Source organism: Gracilinanus agilis, chromosome 6 (genome assembly GCF_016433145.1).
Source record: "Gracilinanus agilis isolate LMUSP501 chromosome 6, AgileGrace, whole genome shotgun sequence".
Lineage (NCBI taxonomy): Eukaryota > Metazoa > Chordata > Mammalia > Didelphimorphia > Didelphidae > Gracilinanus > Gracilinanus agilis.
In genome coordinates, this window is record NC_058135.1 from 256670364 (window position 1) to 256689945 (window position 19582).

Consider the following 19582-nt stretch of genomic DNA (forward strand, 5'->3'; position numbering starts at 1 on the left):
ATTCAGTGCCAGAGCCTGACAAAAATGCAAAAAAAGGCAAAAGACTGCCTTGAGCTCAGGGTCTATCCCTTGGGGGAGGAAATACGCAAATAAATATTGGGGAATATAAAGAGAACCCTTTAAAGAATTACATGAACTTTATACAAATCAAAGTAAATAGAGCCAGAACAATGTTAATGGAAGGTACAACAGCTATATTATTTTGAAATTGTAAAGAACAAGTTTGATTGCCCCCCCCAACCTCTCCTTCCCTTGTATTACTCCCCTCCCTGCAATCCTATTTCTTATTCTCCTTCTACTTTTCTATAGGATAAGATACAATTCTATATCCCAGTGAATCTGGCTGTAATTCCCTCTCTGAGCCAATTCCATTGAGTAAGGTTTAAGCATTACCCAGCACCAACCTCTTCCTCCCTTCCATTGTATTAGTCTTCTCTCCCCCCCCCCACCTTCTGCTTCTTCTTTATGGGATATATTTTACCCTATTTTACTTCTCTTTTCCCATTTCTCTTAGTATTATCCTCTTTTTCACTCCTTGTTTTATTATTTTTTGACATATCATCCTAAACTTACTACCACACCCTCTATCTATACTTCTAACTACTATGATAATGATAACAATTTTTAAGAGTTACAGACATCATCTTTCCATATAGGAATATAAACTGCTTGACCTTATTGAAGCCTTTAAATTTTTATCTTTTTTTAATTTATCCTTGAATTTTGAATTTTAGGCATCAAATTTTCTGTTTAAGTCTGGTCTTTTCTTCAGGAATACTTGGAAGTCTTCCATTTTATTAAATGACCATACTTTTTCCTTGAAAGAATATAGTCAGTTTTGCTGGGTAGTTGATTCTTGGTTGCAAACAGTTCCCTTGCCTTCCTGAATATCATATTCTAAGCCTTCCAGTCCTTCAGTGTGTGGGGGTTGGCAGATCCTATATAATCCTGACTAAGGCTCCACAATATCTGAATTGTTTCTTTCTGGATGCTTTTAGTATTTTCTCTTTGGTCTGGGAGCTCTTGAACTTGGCTATAACATTCCTGGAAGCTGTCATTTGGGGATTTAATGCAGGAGGTGATCTGTGGATTCTTTCAATCTCCATATTACCCACTTGTTCAAGAGTATTGAGGCAGTTTTCTTGGATAATTTCCTGTAGTGTGATGTAGTATATAGGCTTTTTTTTGGTCATGACTTTCAGGTAGTCCAATAATTCTTAAAATTGGCTTTCCTGGATCTTTTTTTCCATGTCAGTTGTTTTTTCAATGTGATATTTCATATTCTCTTTTTTTTTCATTCTTTTGATTTTGTTTTGTATCTTGATGTCTTGTGGAGTCATTGGCTTCTATTTGCACAATTCTAATTTTTAAAGACTGAATTTCTTCCTTGACCATTTGATCCTCCTTGTTCATTTGGTCCATTCTTCTTTTCAAGTCATTCTTTTCTTCATTTGACTTTTTTGCCTCTTTTTCCAGTAAGTCAGTTCTGGCTTTTAAGGTACTGTTTTCTTCTTTTGATTCATATTTCTTATTTTCCAGATTGACCTATTTTGCTTTTTAAGCTGTTGTTTTCTTTTTTCCCCATTTTCTTCAACCTGTCTTATTTGATTTTTGAATTCTTTGTTGGTTTTTTTAGGTTTTGTTTGAAGAGTCTTGGATCCTCTCATCCTCTATTGGTTCTGTTCTTTGGTCTTTATCTCTGTAGAACCTTTAGATCAGTTCTCAATCATTATCTTCTTTTTCTATTGTTTACTTATTCTCCCCCTTTCCCCCCTCTCCCCCTCTTATTGGAGTTGCTCTGTATGAGGTTGATTCTTCAGTCTTCTTTCTTCTGCTGATATACTGGATTAAGCCAGTTGAACTATCCTACCCTGGGGCCAAATCTTCACCATAGTCAGCTGTGGAGGCCAAGGTGCCCAGCAGATGCCATCCCTCCTTCTTCCCTGCCAGCTGCTCTCAGAGCCTGAGACCTCAAGTGGTATGTCTGAGGCGCCTCTTTGTGGTTACAGACCTCACCCTGGGATCTCAGAGTCAGCACACATCTAATCACAGATCTCAGGGCAGGGGTGGGAGTAGATGTGGGGTCAAGCAGCCAGGTTTTGTTTCCACTCTCCCCTTTATATTGTAGAAATCTACTCATCTTTCAAGTTGTGTTCAGCAGGAGAGCCCTGTGACTACTTGTTGTTGGGTTTGGATTTCTGTCTTTTTGAAGTGCTTTTTAAAGATTGATATGGAAGGATAGTCAGAGAGGTTCTAGCTTTTGCTGTTCCTATGCTGCAATCTTGACTCTGCCCCTAAAGAACAAGTTTGTTTGAAAGAAAAGATGAGAAAACACCTCCCCTACTTTTCTGTAGAACATGGTGGGATCTACAGGTGTGGAACATTGCCTATTGAACACTTTCCATGTATCATTTAGTTTTGCCCTTTTTTTGCCTCCTTTTAAAAAAGATTATATTATAAGATACAGCTGTCTGAGAGAGGGAGGGCTACTAGGGGAAATCTAAGCAATGTAAAAAAACAAAAGATATCAATAAAATGCACTTTTGACAAAATTTAAAGAGAAAAAACCTTAGAGGGAAAGAGGCCAACAGAAGGGTGAAGGCAAAGGGATTCCAGGTTGGTAATGTTTATCACCAGAATTGGAACCCCAGCTAAGTGTGTAGCTGCTCTCCCTTAAGGTTTGTAGGGGAGAAAGAACCCCAGGAACAGCTTGGCCACCACTCTCAAAGAGCCAGTTCCGAATACCTTTCCACAATGGTAGATTTTTACATACTGCTGTTTGACTCTGAACATTGGCCTCTATGATTTTGCCCATAGACTTCACCATTGGCATGATCTGCCACTACATATTCATCCTGCTCCAGAGCACCAAACACTCAGCAACAAGTGTCAAACAGCCAAATCCTAATTCAAATCTCACTCTCATCTGAATTGGTCAAAGGAAAGAATATATACATATTTCACTCAGGAAATTAGTAAGGGAAGAAAGAAGGAGGAATTAGAAAATGTAGATTTAAGGAAAAATTAGTTCTAAACAAAACTAAGGATATACAAAAAAAATTTTGAACATTTTTCCATAGTTAAATGTTTCCTCTTCTTTCCCTCTCCCAAAGCCCTCCTAACCCCCCTTAGCCGACACACAAATTCCACTGGGTTTTACATGTATCACTGATTACATATTATTGATAGTTGGACTAGAGTTATCATTTAGTGTCTACATCCCCAATAATATCCCCATTAACCCGTGTGTTCAATTAGTTGTTTTTCTTCTGTGTTTCTACTCCCATAGTTATTCCTTTGAATGTGGCTAGTTTTCTTTCTCATAAGTCCCTCAACTTTGCTCTGGTTCCTTGTATTGCTGCTAGTAGAGAAGTCCATTATGTTTGATTGTACCACATTGTATCCGTCTCTGTGTATAATGTTCTCCTGGTTCTGCTCCTTTCACTCTGCATCAATTCCTGGAGGCCATTCCAATTTACATGGGATTCCTCCAGTTCATTATTCCTTTGAGCACAATAGTATTCCATCATCAAAAGATACCACAATTTGTTCAGCCATTCCCCAATCGAAGGACATTCTCTCATTTTCCAATTTTTTGCCACCACAGAGAGCATGCTATAGATATTTTTGTACGAGCCTTTTTCCTTATGATCTCTTTGGGGTATAAACCAAGGAGTGCTATGGCTGGATCAAAAGGCAGATAGTCTTTTAAAGCCCTTTGGGCATAGTTCCAAATTGCCATCTAGAAAGGTTGGATCAATTCACAACACCACTAATAGTGCATTAATGTTGAAATTTTGCCACATCCCCTCCAACATTCATCACTTTCCTTTGCTATCATGTTAGCTAATCTGCTAGGTCTCAGGTGGTACCTCAGAGTTGTTTTGATTTGCATTTCTCTAATTATAAGAGATTTAGAACACTTTTTCATGTGTTTGTTGATAGTTTTGATTTCTTTATCTGAAAATTGCCTATTCATGTCTCTTGCCCATTTATCAATTGGGGAATGGCTTGATTTTTTTGTACAATTGATTTAGCTTCTTATATATTTGAGTAATTAGACTTTTGTCTGAATTTTTTGTTATAAAGATTTTTTTCCCAATTTGTTGCTTCCCTTCTAATTTTGGTATCATTGGTTTTGTCTGTACAAAACCTTTTTAGTTTAACGTAATCAAAATTATTCATTTTACATTTTGGAATTTTTTTTTCTAACTCTTGTTTGGTTTTAAAATCTTTCCTTTCCCAGAGATCTGGCAAGTATACAATTCTGTGCTCACCTAATTTACTTATAGTTTTCCTTCTTTATATTCAAGTCATTCACCCATTCTGAGTTTATCTTGGTGTAGGGTGTGAGATGTTGATCTAAACCTAATCTCTCCCATATTGTTTTCCAATTTTCCCAGCAGTTTTTGTCAAACAGTGGATTTTTGCCCCCAAAGCTGGGTTCTTTGGGTTTATCATAGACTGTCTTGCTGAGGTCGCTTACCCCAAGTCTATTTCACTGATCCTCCCTCCTGTCTCTTAGCCAGTACCATATTGTTTTGATGACCGCTGATTTATAGTACAGTTTAAGATGTGGTACTGCTGGGCCACCTTCCTTCGTATTTTTTTTCCATTATTTCCCTTGATATTCTTGATCTTTTGTTCTTCCAAATAAACTTTGTTATAGTTTTTTCTAATTCAGTAAAAAAGTTTTTTGGTAGTTTGATAGGTATAGCACTAAATAAGTAAATTAATTTGGGTAGGATGGTCATTTTTATTATGTTAGCTCATCCTACCCATGAGCAATCAATGTCCAATTGTTTAGATCTAGTTTTAATTGTGTGGAAAGGGTTTGGTAATTGTGTTCATATAATTCCTGTGTTTTGTCTTGGCAGATAGATTCCTAAGTATTTTATATTGTCTAGGGCAGTGATGGGCAAACTTTTTAGAGGGGACCAAAGGAAAGAAAATGCTGATCTGTCAGTCTGTTTCTAAGGCAACTCTTTCAAAGTTTCATTATATTGTATCCTACTCATTGTATTCGTCAAATTAGGAATAATATTGCACTCTGGATAGTACATTTCAGCTCCCCCTCCCCAATCTGGCCCACAGGCCATAGTTTGCCCATCACTGGGCTAGGGTGATTTTAAATGGAATTTCTCTTTCTGATTCTTGCTGCTGCAATGTGTTGGAAATATGTAGAAATTCCAGTGATTTATGTGTGTTTGTTTTGTATCCTGCAACTTTGCTAAAGTTGTTGATTATTTCCACTAACTTTTTAGTTGATTCTCTAGGATACAAAAAACATTTTTATCTCTGTGAGGTAACAAAAGAAGTCGAGGGAGTCCTCATTAATTGGGGAATGAACAAGTATGGTGGAATATAATTATATGTCTTAAGAAATTTTGAAGAACTTGATTTCACAGTAACCTAGGAAGACTTATATGAACCAATGCTGAATAAAGTGAACAGAACCAAGGGAACATTTTATACAATGACAACAATACGGTAAAGGCAAACAATTTTGAACATAGGAACTTTTTAATCACACAATACCCAACTATAATTCCAGATGGCTAATGAAAACATGTAACCCATCTCCTGATGGAGAGGTTAAGAACTCAGAGTACAGAATGAAACAAGTTCCCCCTGCCCCCAACATAGCCAATATAGAAATTTGCTTTTGTTTATACATATTTTTACTGGGTTTTGTTTTTCTTTTTCACACAGTTGAGTGGGTAAGAGTTGGGCAGGAAGATGATAAGATAGATTTTTGATGGTATAAAGAGGAATTGAATTCTTAGGGAAAATGGAAAATACATTCCCAAATAGTCCTTCTTGATGTGAAAAAAATTTTTGTAATTACCCTGAAAGTGGATTTTGTTTTTAAAAAAAAAAATAGTAGTATCTCCATCTCCAAAAGAACAATCCTATCATCCTTACAGACGTGATAGGAAATTATAACAATATTATTTTTGTGATTCATATGGGTTGATGGATCAACAGGACTTTGTCAGGATTTGTTAACAACCAAGGTCTCATTTCCTCTCACCTTTCAATTTAAGCCTGTGCCACACCAAAGTACTGAATTGCTCAGCTCAGATATATCCTGGGCAAATTCTGTATCTGGATACTTCCTCAATGTATTTGGACTCTTAACATATTTTATTCCCTCATTTTGGGCCAAGATAATGTTGCTGACCAATCTCAAGTGATACAGGAACATATAATGGAAGCAACAGTGGCTGTGCCTACAAATGCCAACAAATGTTTGTATACTGAATGGGAAGCTCTGGAACTCCACTTTGAAGGCATGTTCAAAAAGGATTTATTTTCTGACGGCCAACGGAGTTAAACCAATACTGAACATTTCTGGAATGCTGTAGAGTTCTTAATGAGGTCATATGATTTTGTTGGTTTAAAAAGCTCAGAATAAAGAAGATTGTACTCTGCAGAGCCATCACACTTTTCCCTTTCTCTGACCTCCCGAAAATAATAACCACCTTAGGTCTAGGGATTTTTCCATTTTGACTTTATGTCCTTGGAGTCTAACTTAAGTAGCCTGGCATATAAAAGTCAGCCTTTAATTAACATGAATTCTAGGCACCAAGTCATTGAATAGCTAGAGAGTATCTAGGAGAGCCAGTAGGATGGCAAGATGAAGGTTTGAGTGCATGATTGAAAGAACTGAAGATGCTTATTAACCTGGTGATGAGAAGACCTTAGACAGTGGGGTGAATACAGTAGTTGTCTTTGAAGGGCTGTAATGTGAAAGAAATTAGTTTTTTACTTGGGCCTAGACAGCAAGCAGGAACAAAGGATCCAAATTGATGTGAAGGAAAACTTAACAGGAAAACACAAGTGAAATAAGATGTACCTTGGGAGAAAATGGTTATTCTCTTCACAAATGCTGCAGTCCTTGACTAAGAAAGTTTTTGTACCTCTCATTTCATATCTATGGTAATTATTTGACTTCATTTCTTACATGAATTCCCAATTGATATTGTGGCAAATTTGTGATTTCTTTTGTGGCCTTCCTTATAGATAATGAAGTTAATATCTCTAGCTTCATAATATTCTTTTATACCCTTTTTCCCCATTATTTTTAGTTCTTCCTGATTTGTGTTGTGGCCAGGCTTTGTATACTTCTGAAAGAAGTGGTAGAATATTCCTGACCTATATTATGCTGTTCAGGATCTTCAGGAGTGACTAGCCAGTTTGTTTCAGGGCAGAATACATAGTCTACATCAAAGTTTGTGTGAGTGGTTCTGATCTAGGGCATATTCTGTTCATTTTTCTCCTGACCTGAGCTCTACAAGCTTTTGAGGCCAGTTGGTGATCAGAACAGCTTATTTTCCCATATTCTAGAGTTTTTTAGCTAGGTCCTTACAGGTCTAAGATTCCTATTCTAGCACCCAGCTTCAGATTCTAGGCTTCCTTCGTTGCCCCCTAGCAATTGTTGAAATATGTGTTGTGCTCCCATGTTGGACTTTTCTGGCTAGGACCCACAGACTTCTCACTATGTAAATGTGGGTTGACAAGATGCACTTGCTATAGTTTTCCCTGAACTTCTTGATTATTGAAGTAGCTGGTAGAGCTGGGCTATTTAACTTCTGTTCATATTGACATCATGAAAAGGGTTGGTCTCCATGATGACCACTGGCTAATTATAGTGTAGAGAATACACTTTCTTTTCAGATACCAATTGGACTAGATGGCCTCTGAGATCCCTTTCAAGTCTGATATTCTGATAGTATTATTTTCTTCACTTCTCAAACAACTTTTTGGGATATTTAATCTGCTCAGGTTTCAAAAGTATTTTCTTCCTATATTAGCCACTAGAGAATGCATTGGATCTTTGAGATTTTCTCCCCAACTTCATCTAGACCAGGGTCGGGAAAACTACGGCCCTCGGGCCAGATGAGGCCCTCGGGCCAGATGAGGCCCTCGGGCCAGATGAGGCCCCCTGAAATGTTCTATCCTGCCATGCAGCATTATTTCTAATCTGATGAATACAATGAATAGGATACAATACAATGAAACTTGGAAAGAGTTGCCTTAGAAACAGAGTGACAGATGAGCATTTCCTTTACTTTGGCCCCCTCTTTAAAAAGTTTGCCCATAACTGATCTAGACTATTTTCTTAGTCCTTTTCTGCAAACCTTGTATGGATTTCCTTCTGATAACATGGGAATTTTTTTCATTATAAGAAGAGGCCTTAAAAATCATCATTTTTCTTCCACTAAATCTCTTTGGATTTTCAAATTTTAGGTAGATATTTCTATGTAGGACAAACATTTGGTTATTCTATTTAGAGAAATATAGAATATGAAGTTTAAAGTGGAAAGAGAAGAGAATAATATAAGAATGGAAATGATGTTTGTGGTTTAGGAAGAGTAGAAACTTATTCTGCATTGGCATAGAAAGTGGATTGGAAGAGCCCTCTTATCAGTGGAGCTTTCACACCTTGAAATGGGACTGCATCATTAATTGTCTACAAAAAAGAGGAAGGAATGAATTGAACTTGCTTAGAAGCAGTTACTGGCCCTGTTTGAGATTTATTCTATCAGGTTTCATTTGTGAAGCCAATGAAAACTAAAAAGTTCTTATTTCAGATTCCTCCCAAAGTAAAATGGCTCCTGCCTTCCAGGAATGTGTATTCACAGATAAGTACAAAATGAGAGTGTGTGTGTGTGTGTGTGTGTGTGTGTGTGTGTGTGTGTGTTTTTAAACCCTTCAGTAATGTTTTCTTTTTTCCCAATTATATGTAAAAACAATTTTTGGCATTTCCTAACATTTTGAATTCCGAATTTTCTCCTTCCATCCCTTCCTCCCTCTGTAAGACAGTTGGTGGTTTGATATTATATGGTTTGATATGCTATTATACAAAACATTTCCATATACAGAATATATTCTAAATCCAAGTGATAGAGCTAGAGATTGAGAGAGACCAAGAAAAGCCTCTTGAAGAACAGAGCACTTGAGCATTAGAATGATTTCAAGAGGTGATGAAAAAGCTTTCCAGGCTCAGCCCCTCTCAAAATCAGTTGCTCATGCTGTTATTTCTGCTTCCACAACATCTCTTGTATGCACTCCCTTCTTTCCTCCTCCACAGGTCACCTCCTTGGCTCAAGCCCTTCTCCCACCTCCTCTGGACTGTTGTGATAGCCTGCTGTAGTTTCTCCTAGCTCAAGTCTGCCTCTGCTCCATTCCACAGGCTTTAAAGTGACTCCCTCTCTTACTCATATCCTCCACTGGCTCCCTATTACCTCTGGTATATAATATAATACTATATATATAGTATATGCATCATACTATATATATGGATATATGGATATAATGATAAGATAATATAATACATGTATTAGTATATCCCAGAGATATGCTCATAAACTCCCGTAGAGCATGTAAAGCCCTTGACAACTTTGGCCTTCTTCCCTTTCTGGTCTTCATGTTACTTTCCTTTTCATGTAGTTGGCAGTCTGCTCCTGTTGGTCTCCTTGCCTACTCCCATGTCAGGAGCTTTGCATTGGCGTCTTATTCCTGGAGGGTTGGCCTCTCTCCTGCCTCATGGAACCCCTCAGGCTCCTTGAAGACATCCCCAGCTCGGGAAAGACCTGCATGAACTGATGCAGAATGAAATAAGCAGAAAGGGGGCTGGGGGGATGGACCTCATACACAGCAATGTGGTGCAGTGATGATCAGCTACTTTCAGCAATACGGGATCCAGGACAATTCTGAGGGAATTATGACAAAGTACACCATCCACCTCCAGAGAGAATTGTTGCAGTCAGATGATGCATATGATTTTTCATGTTAGTTTATTTGTGTTTTTAGGGGGGGGGGTTATATATTATTATTTTTTAAAAAGTAGTAATTTGGAAATATTTTGCATGATAATATACATATAACCCAGATCAAATTGCTTATTCTACCTGGAGAAGGGAGGAAGAGAGATAATTTGGATCATGTATGTTCAGAAAACTTATGTGGAAAATTGTTACTACATGTTTGATAAAATGAAATATCTTTACCAAAAAAAGGACTTAATCAGCTCACACACCTTTTGTAGTCATTTCCCATGTCATATCTTCCAGCTGTTAGTACCTGACCCTTTAAGCTTTCTTATACCAGGTAGGTGGCACAGCAGATGGTACCAAGTCTAAATTCAGGAAGACCTGTGTTCAAATCCAGACTTAGACGCTTATTAACCATGTGACTGTGATCAAGTCGCTTAACCTATTTGCCTCAGATCCCTCATTTATAAATGGGGATAATAAACTAACACAAATAAATAAACATTTATTTGTAAATCTGATAATAATCTGATGAGGTAATATTTTAAAGTACTTGGCAAATAGTAGGTATATAAATATTACCATTATCATTATTATATCTGCATCTTATATAGCTATATATATATACTTGTTATTTCCCCAATAGAATTGTAGCTTTTTGGAGGATAGAGACTTTTGTCTTAATGCTTCCAGGGGCTTAGCACAGTGCTTGGCACATAGTAGGTGCTGTATAAATGTTAGCTTGTATTACCCTCCCACTCCCTGCACGTGGCTAGGTTTAGATTACTCTTCTCCATCCTCTGTATTTTCTCCATTGCTTCCTTGCCATCTAGACTGTGCTACATGCCTTTAACCATTTCCTCAGACCCTTTGTGTCACAAGGCACAGACTAAAAACAAATGGTTTTAAATTATAAAGATAGTGGGAAAACTATCATCCTTCATAACTTTGGGGCTCACTGCCACATCCCACATTTACTTAACGGCAGTGTAATTGTTCAGTATTAAGCAGTTTATACTTGGCTCATGACCATCACCTTCATTTAAAAAAAAATTTCCCAGAGTTGTCATAGAGGATGATTTTTCTTAAACGTAAGATTCAGCACTTATCCCTTCAAGCTCTATTCTTCCTCAACTACTACTCCAGGGGCTTTAAATTCTAATCATGGAGTTAAAGAGTTTTACATTTGATGGGGTCAGAGAGATAATCTCATCTGCTTTCCTCCTTTTAGACTTGAGGACCCTGAAGTCCATAACAGTTCAGAGTCTTGGTCAGAATTCTTTGGGGAATAAATAGAGCTAGGATTCCAGATCATAAATCTACTGTTCTTTATGCTAACCTCTTAGACCATGGTTCATATCGCATTGTCTTTCACACTGGACCTATTTTGTTACCTGTCTATCCCAACCTCTGCTGCCCCTCCTCCAGGTCTGTGATGAGCTCTTGGTACTCTGTGGCTGTGGGCATTGGGCTGTTCTGGGCTTTTTTACCCAGGTGTGACATGTCTAGTCTACTGCTTATAAAAATGAGTCATTCATTATAAATGAAGAGTGCTTTATCTCTCACAAGGAAGGGACTTGAAATCAGATATTAATAGTGCCTCTCGACTTTTATTTCATTTTAGAAGCTGTAAAGGCAGCTGCTGGTTTAGCTCCGACTCCTGCTGCCACCACTCCTGATGCTGCTGTTAAGCAGGAATCTTTACACACTACTTCCCCAGCAATAAATGATCCAGAAAACACGAGCTCGACAGAGCCCCCAAAGGCCTTGGGCCCCAGCCTTGATGGGGTTCCTTCAGACCAGCTAGCAAAGGTACAGGAAACCACTGCAGTCGAAGGATGTACTGAAGAGGAGGACACAGACAGCGGAGGAGAGGGCCAGTACAGAGAACGAGATGAATACGTTGTGAAGATAGAAGACATGGAGAACCTGAAGGTGAGTGCAGACCAATGTTCACCTGACATGATAGAAATAACTTGAAACAAGATGAGGGGTGTTGCTGTTCAGCCTCCCCACCTCTACCCACTTCTCTCCAGAGTCATTTTCCATGTCATAGATAAGACCATGCTGGTCCCCTACTTACTCGCAAGCCTTCGAGGCTCCCTGTCATTATAAAATAAATGCTGGCTGCTTAGACTGTCATGGAAGCCTTTCCTTATTCTGAATTCAGGCTGCTTTCTGGGCCTTATTTCACATGGCTGACCATCACACACTCTCTTCCAGCCAAACTGGACTAGTAATGAGGTCCCATAATCTATTCCTTTATTCTCTCCTTGTATCTCTTTAACTTTTTTTTTTTTCCCCTTTAAGGAATATCTCATGATATACCTTTCCCATGAAGCTTTCCTTGATTTCCTTCTTCCTCACATTTTCCTGAAGTACTTTGTATCTCTACTTTGTCCTTCGCCCCAAAAGAGCACCTTGAATTGTACTTTTTTGTGGTCCATGTCATAACTGTCCCACCCTCCCCTCTCCCCAAATACTTTAGATTATGAGATTTTTTAAAAAGAGACTCCATAGTTTTTCTTTTTTTGTCCCCAACACCCAGTGTAGTCTGGCACAAGGAGTCACTTAATAAATATTTGTTTAATTCGGTTGCATTTCTCCTATATTTCCATATATTTTAAATAATACAAAAGTTTATTTTCATCCTTTGAGGTTTAAATAGCTAAATGTGTCATTTTATGCTTTAAATTTTGTCAAAAATAAAATAAAAATAATGAATATCTTTTAGAAATTTGGAAATAAAAGTATTAAAGAAATCTGATTTTTATGTTATTTTACCATGGTTTGGGTTACAGTTATATTGTTGGGTAAATCCCTTTGTTTTATTAAACTGTGTTTATGTGGTATTTAAGGGGAGTTAGAGGGGGTAGGGAGTGGGAGGTATTAGGAAATGACCATAGTGGCTTTTTTAAAAGCATTAATAAAACTTTAAAATGTTATTGGGAATAAGAAAGTGCATTGAAGGCAGCTTGACTTAATAGGTAGAAAGCCAGCCCAGGAGTCAGGAAGTTCTAGGTTCAAGTCTTGTCAAGCTGAGATGCATAAAAGACATATGACCATGGACAAACATGGTACTTAACCTCAATGCCCCAGAGGGAGTTATTTTACCATGAGTTCCCTCTGCCAGTGAAGTCATAGGTCATGGTGAGATCAACAGGGTAGAGGGAGGAGGAAAAAAAAAAGTATGTCTTTATAAAATCTAAGTGGCCAGAATTTGTTTCAAGTATTTATCAACTTTAAAATTCAAATAAAAATCATTTATTAGGTGAAGACTTTTTGTATCTAATGATAATTTTCTCTACAAATATGCTATACTATTACTCTGTACCACAAACTAACACACTGTGGCTCCTTAAAGACCAATGTGGTAGAAGCTACAAGGCAAATATCAACTAAATACCAAGAACTTTGATATTTAATGAACCAGAAAAATTCAGTGGACTCTCTTGAAGTAATAATCTCTCAAGCAGATGAGTCATCTATAAAGAATATGATAGAAAGGTTTCCTATATTGAATGTAAGGTTAGACTCCTTGACTCTTGATTACTTTCAAGATTCTATGATTTTAAAAATCAAACCATTCATTTTGATTTATTTCTGTTTTACAGGTGGCTTTAAAAACAGGTAAAGAACCTCCAGCCATCTGGAAAGTACAAAAAGCTTTATTGCAAAAGTTTGTTCCTGAAATTCGAGATGGACAAAGAGAGTTTTCTGCCACTAACAGTGTAAGTAGAATCAATATTTATCCATTTTGAATGATCATTGCTTAAGAAAAGTAATGGATGAGACTCAACAATATCTTCTGCAGTTTGCATTTGTGGAATGAATGTGTTAGGATATCCTGAGAAAAATGGAATGAAAACATTTGATATCTTTTTTCTACTGATGTATGCAGATAATACTAGACAAATAATTTTGTTTTTGAAGAAAGGGAACAGAAATTTAAGTCTTCTTAAATGTCTAAATAAGCAGGTGATAATGGCACTTTGGGTATTGTGTGATACGCTCTTTGACATTCCCTCTGATGGCTCATAGAGCAGTGAATTTATCCCCAATATCCCCAATCCATCCCAGCCTGAAGCAAACCTGACCAGTGATAGCAACTCTCTCCCTAAATTGCATCTAAACTTTTAACTAAATGAGAAGATGCCATTTTCAACATTTGATTAATGTTCAATGAAGTAATTTTATATTTTGTTTGAAGTCTTAGTCTATTTTTTACAAAGAAATGAGTACAGTCACACAATTTGGCATCTATGTGTGTTTTCCCCTCAGTATCTTGGATATTTTGGGGATGCAAAGAGTAAATACAAACGGGTATATGTAAAATTCATCGAGAACACCAACAAGAAGGAATATGTCAGAGTGTGCTCCAAAAAGCCAAGAAGTCACCTTTTGCCGACATCCAGGTATTTCTTTTCTTGCCTTAATGTTGGGCAGGGCCTATCATTCACAATGGAGAACAGAATAAAACCAGTGAAATATTTATCTAAATTTTAATTATTAAAGGTGAAATCCAGTACCTGATGCCCATTAAATAAACTAAAACTAAGGGCCCCATCATAGACAACAACTTTCTGTGGTGTTTTGGGCCCTGCTGGGATCTTGAGGGCCATTGATTGGTGCCACCATGTGGAGACTCTAATGTAGTTGTAGTTTCTGGAACTGTTCTAAGTGTTAAGATTTGGAATAGGACAGTACAAGATAAGCCTCACCTTATCATCTAATCTAGAGAATTCTCCAGAACCAGTCAAAAGCAGAACCATTCAGTGGTTTTTAGGGTCCATGGCTTTCTTCTGTCCTCGGGCTTTCAGAGCCCATATGGCTCCACAAGCCAGGCCTCAATTTAGTTAATTTTTTTTTTCCAATTGCATGTAATAACAATTTTTCCACATAAGTTTTCTGGAGTTATGTGATCCAAATTGTCTCCTTCCTTCCTTTACTGCCCCCTCCCAGAGCTGTCAAGCAAAAGCCAGACCTAATTTATGACCTGTTGTGGAGTCTGTTGTCAGATGTTGTGGTCATGGGATACCCCGTAAGATTCTGGGAGTTGGGTGCTCCCTACAAGGACATGATGGATGAAGGAACTCAAATAATTAGTCCCTTGATTGGATGCTGAATAGAAATGGTTAAAAGAGAATTCTAATGCGAAAGGCATTGGAATCTATTAGAGATATTTTGGGTCTAAATCAGATTCTTAAAGTTGCTCAAGAGGTGATGAAATCAGTCCTGCCCCAGCACATTAAGATGACTGATGGAGTGAGCAGGAGCCTTTTTCCTGAGTCATTTGGCAGAATTTGTGCATTAATGAAATGCAAATGCTTCTAATGTTTCAGAGTTGTTCATTCAAAGCCAAGTACTAGCAGTAAAGTTCCCGATCCTCCAGCACCAAAAACAACAAAAGTCTCTTCCGTAAAATCCAAAATGAAGCAGCCAAAGATGCAGGCTGAGCCACCGCCGCCAAAGAAGCGGAAGAAATGGAAACAAGAGCTAGAGTCTTCCCAGTCTGATTCCTCGCCTGAGATCCACATGAGTGGCAGCGAGGAGGATGGTGAGCAGGGGAGGCCGCTGTGCCCAGGGGTCATGGGGGGTGGAGAGGGCCTATTCTGAGAGGTGCCATCAAAATGCGGCACATTACAGATTGATCGTTTGGGAGACTAGTCTTTCTATCAAGCACCTCACTTTGGCTACCATAAATGTATAATTTTGAAATTAATATATAATAACTCCAAATATTATATTTTATAAGATTTATTAATAATCACTAGAAGTAGAGGAATAAAAAGGTAATTATCTAACAAAATAAAATCATGTGCCCAAGCTAATCTACTTGCTCACAAGGCCCGTTCCACCCAATTTATGTCCTGTCTACGTCAACATGTAACAACAGGAAGTGAATGGGGTTATGGGAATCGTAGTTTTGCTGGGGATTGCAGTTTTTTAGGATAACAGATTCAAATTACACAAGTTGGTAGAAAAGGGGATTTCCCTTCCATTGTGATTTACTGTAGCATTTTTGACTTCTTATTAAATATTGAAAAATGTGTTGCTCTTGGCCCTGGGAGAGCTGGGTGTGTACTTGTACTGCCAGTGACTAGGGAGCTGGACCCACTTGAGGAAAGAAGAGAAGGTCATAGCTAGTATTTGTAGAGCAGCTGCAGTGTGCATAAGCAGTGCTTTATTTGATCCTCCTCTTCGCTGGGAGATAGCTACTGTTATTGTCCCCATTTTGCAGATGAAGCAGCTGAGGCAGAAACAGTAAGTGATTTTCAGGAGGGTCTCCTTTGGCTAAGGTCATTGTGAACTCAGGTCTTTCAGACTCCAGGTCTCGAGTCCTGCTCACTGCACAGGGAGACTACAGAAACCCTCAATGCGTTAAATAGGCCTCCTCGAAGCTCCTTTGCTTGCCAAGTGTGACTGCAGGCCTTTTTGTGATGAGGGTCTCTCCCGTCCTCTCAGCCCCAGGCCTGGCGTGTTGTTTCTCCTCCTTCAGCTGCGGTGTGACTGCCCCCAGACCTGCCCCACAATGGGGACACAGTGCCACACTCAGAGGCTCTCCCCATTTTACTGTCATCCAGCTTCCCTGGTTCCCAACACCTGTCAAAGCCCTTAACAGTTAGTGTGGCACTTTAGGCCTCACCTGAAGGTTTGTAGAGTGCTTTGCAGAGAGCTCATTTGATCCTCCCCCAGTGCTAGGCCTGTGGGCTCTTGTCATCTTGATTTTACAGTGAAGTGACTTCCTCAGGGTCCCACAGCCTGTAAAGTCTCCCGGAGATCCCCATCCAATGAAAAGTTGGCCTGGCTGGGCTGTGGCATTCCTTCCCCTTTGTGATGGCTTGTTCCATCCCTGCCAGGCCCTTGGAGGGCAGCATCTCCCTTCCCCTGCCTGGGACTCCTCCTCCCTGGGAGCCCGCAAGGCACCCCAGAGGTCCCATGCCCCTTCTGCTATAGCCGTGTGGACTGGGCCTAGTCTGTCATATGAGCTCTCCTGCCCTCTCCAGAGGGCTGCCTCTTCCATGGAGGCTTCTGTCACTGTCCCCTGTGTGCTGCCTGCCCCTGGTAGGCTGAGTTCAGCCCCCCAAAGGCCCAGGGCAGCAGGGATGGAGAAGGCCTTCATCTCTGAATGAATTCCCAGCTCCTTCTGGCACTGCTCACACAGATTGGCAGCTATCACATAGAAAGATTCAGCTTTGGCATTGATCCTTCAAGGAAGGCATAGAAATGAGGCACCATTGTTTTTTTTTTTAATTATTTTTTTGGGAAGAAAGTCTTTTTAGCTAGTGGTACAAATGTTAGATCCCAGGCCTGGAGTCAAGAAGGCTCCTCTTCCAGAGCTCAGATCCAGCCGCACACACTTTCTCATGGGAGACCCTGGGCAAGTCACTTCAACTTATGACCTCAGTTCCTTAACTGTAAAATGGAGCAGAGAAGGAAATGGCAGCCCCTCAGTTAGGAGAAAACCTTAAATGGGTCTCCCAGTCAGGACTGAAAAGATTGAACAAACCTGACTGGCCACTAGGTGACACTGTTGGGTAACCTAAATTCCTGCCTCCTCTTCAGAGGGAAGATGTTCCTCTTAAACTTGAATTCCTGAGAAGAGATCATGACATTTTATATTCTAATGAGACACTCAAAGGGGCCTTAAAAAACTTGTCTTTTGTCCCTTTGTCCCTTTCATTGGAACACAGTGCTCAGGAAATGAAGTTTAATGTTTTATCCCATTTTTTTTCCTCTGATTTTTTTTATTTTATTTTTCAGAAAAAAATTTTTTCCATGGTAACATGATTCATGTTCTTAATCTCCCCTCTAATCCTGCCCCCTCATCCCCCACTCCCCCCCCCCCGGCAGATGCACATTTCCACTGGTTTCTTTATGTGTCATCAATCAAGACCTATTTCCATATTATTGATAGTTATACTAGGGTGGTTTAGAGTCTACATCCCCAGTCATGTTTGCATCAACCCATGGGTTCAAGCAGTTGTTTTTCTTCTGTGTTTCCACTCCTGTAGTTCTTCCTCTGAATGTGGATGACATTCTTTTTCATAAATCCCTCAGAATTGTCCTGTGTCATTGCATTGCTGCTAGTACAGAAGTCCATTACATTCGATTTTACCACAGTGTATCAGTCTCTGTGTACAATGTTCTTCTGGCTCTGCTCCTTTCACTCTGCATCAACTTCCTGGAAGTTGTTCCAGCTCTAGTTTATTATTCCTTTGAGCACAATAGTATTCCGTCACCAACAGATACCACATTTACTACAACTACAAAACACTTTCCAAACAATTAAAACTAGACCAAAACAATTGGAAAAACATTGATTGCTCATGAGTAGGATGAACTAACATAATAAAAATGATCATTCTATCCAAATTAATTTACTTATTTAGTGCTATACCTACCAAACTACCAAGAAACTTTTTTACTGAATTAGAAAAAACTATAACAAAGTTCATTTGGAAGAACAAAAGATCAAGAATATCGAGGGAAATAATGAAAAAAAATGTGAAGGAAGGGGGCCTAGCAGTACCAGATATTAAACTATACTATAAAGCCTTGGTCATCAAAACGGTATGTTACTGGCTAAGAGACAGAAGGGAGGGTCAATGATGTCAGCAAGACAGTCTATGATAAACCCAAAGAGCCCAACTTTTGGGACAAAAATCCACTATTTTATTCCATTTTTATGTGCCTGTGCCAAGAGTCCTGTGGCAATCATGGAGGGTAGGGAGGGAGGGGACCCCCAGTGGTGGCCGGTACCTTCTCTGCCTCCCTTGGAGTTAGAGGTACAGGCCGAGGCCAGGGAGATGTCTCCTGCAGCTTGGGTCCTGCCCTTTGTACTGGACTTTGTTACTGTGAATAGTAAGTGCAGAATGTTTGAGGAATTAGAGTATTTCAATGAGAAAGCATTGTTTCTGTCTTCTAGAGTTTGACCCTCCAGCTCCTTCCATCCCTCGATTTTTGAACACGAGAGCAATGAAGGAGACCTTCAGGAGCTACGTGGAGCTGCTCGTGAGCATCGCCTTAGACTCGGACACGATGCAGGCTTTAGAGAAGAGCAATGGTACATTCTGGGCCCCGAGGACTGGGCAGAGTTGCAGAATGGGCCTTCTTGGCCACTGCTCTGCTTGAATAGTTTATTCGGTCAGACAGGCCAGCTCTTGGGAGGGATCCAGTGCTGCTGGATTTGACGAGGCCTTTTGGCCTCTTACTGTCGATGATAATGTCACTGCAAAAGCCCCAATGGCTCAGCCCCGGCGTATTCAGCTCTATGTACTCCTGGGATTCTTACCCTGAGTGGGATCCTGTACATGCAGACAAAGAGACAGGCTAGTGTGGAGTGAGTGGGAAGGAGTTGTTCTCAGACCGTAGGGGACTGCAGTGTCAAATCCCTGAGCATGGCTCGACCCCCTCTTCAGAGAAAACAGAAAAAATGAGGAAGCTCCTTACAAGGAGGTGGAATTAGTATCTGACTCCCTTCCCCTCAGCCTCTGTCCTTCCAGGGACTTGTTCTTTGCCGCCTGCTCCCCGTGCCCCGCCTTACCATATATCCTAGCTGGCAAGATAGAGCTTGCCTAAAATTTGTGGAGCTGAGTCTGTCATAGACCTCCTCCCGGCCAGCTGAGGCCCAATAGCTAGTCACAGAGCCCGGCCTCAGAAACTCAGGTCCATGTGGACTCCCCAGTGTGTGAGGCAGTAGCAGGAAAGTTTCAACTTGAACTCATGTGAACTGACCTTAGATGGCTTCTAAAGTCATTTATCTGCTATTAAATAAATTAGCACGTCTTTGAAAAGGACTG

General features: G+C 39.6%; 1 protein-coding gene across 1 annotated transcript in view; it reads left to right on the forward strand.

Annotated features, from left to right (window-relative positions):
• Positions 1-19582, forward strand: part of QSER1 (glutamine and serine rich 1) — a 51293-nt gene that overhangs the window by 23305 nt on the left and 8406 nt on the right. Inside the window, exons 4-8 of the mRNA XM_044680715.1 lie at positions 11404-11714; positions 13394-13510; positions 14061-14194; positions 15122-15336; positions 18709-18846. Of these exons, the coding sequence (XP_044536650.1) occupies positions 11404-11714; positions 13394-13510; positions 14061-14194; positions 15122-15336; positions 18709-18846 (915 nt within the window). The remainder of the gene's footprint in view (positions 1-11403; positions 11715-13393; positions 13511-14060; positions 14195-15121; positions 15337-18708; positions 18847-19582) is intronic.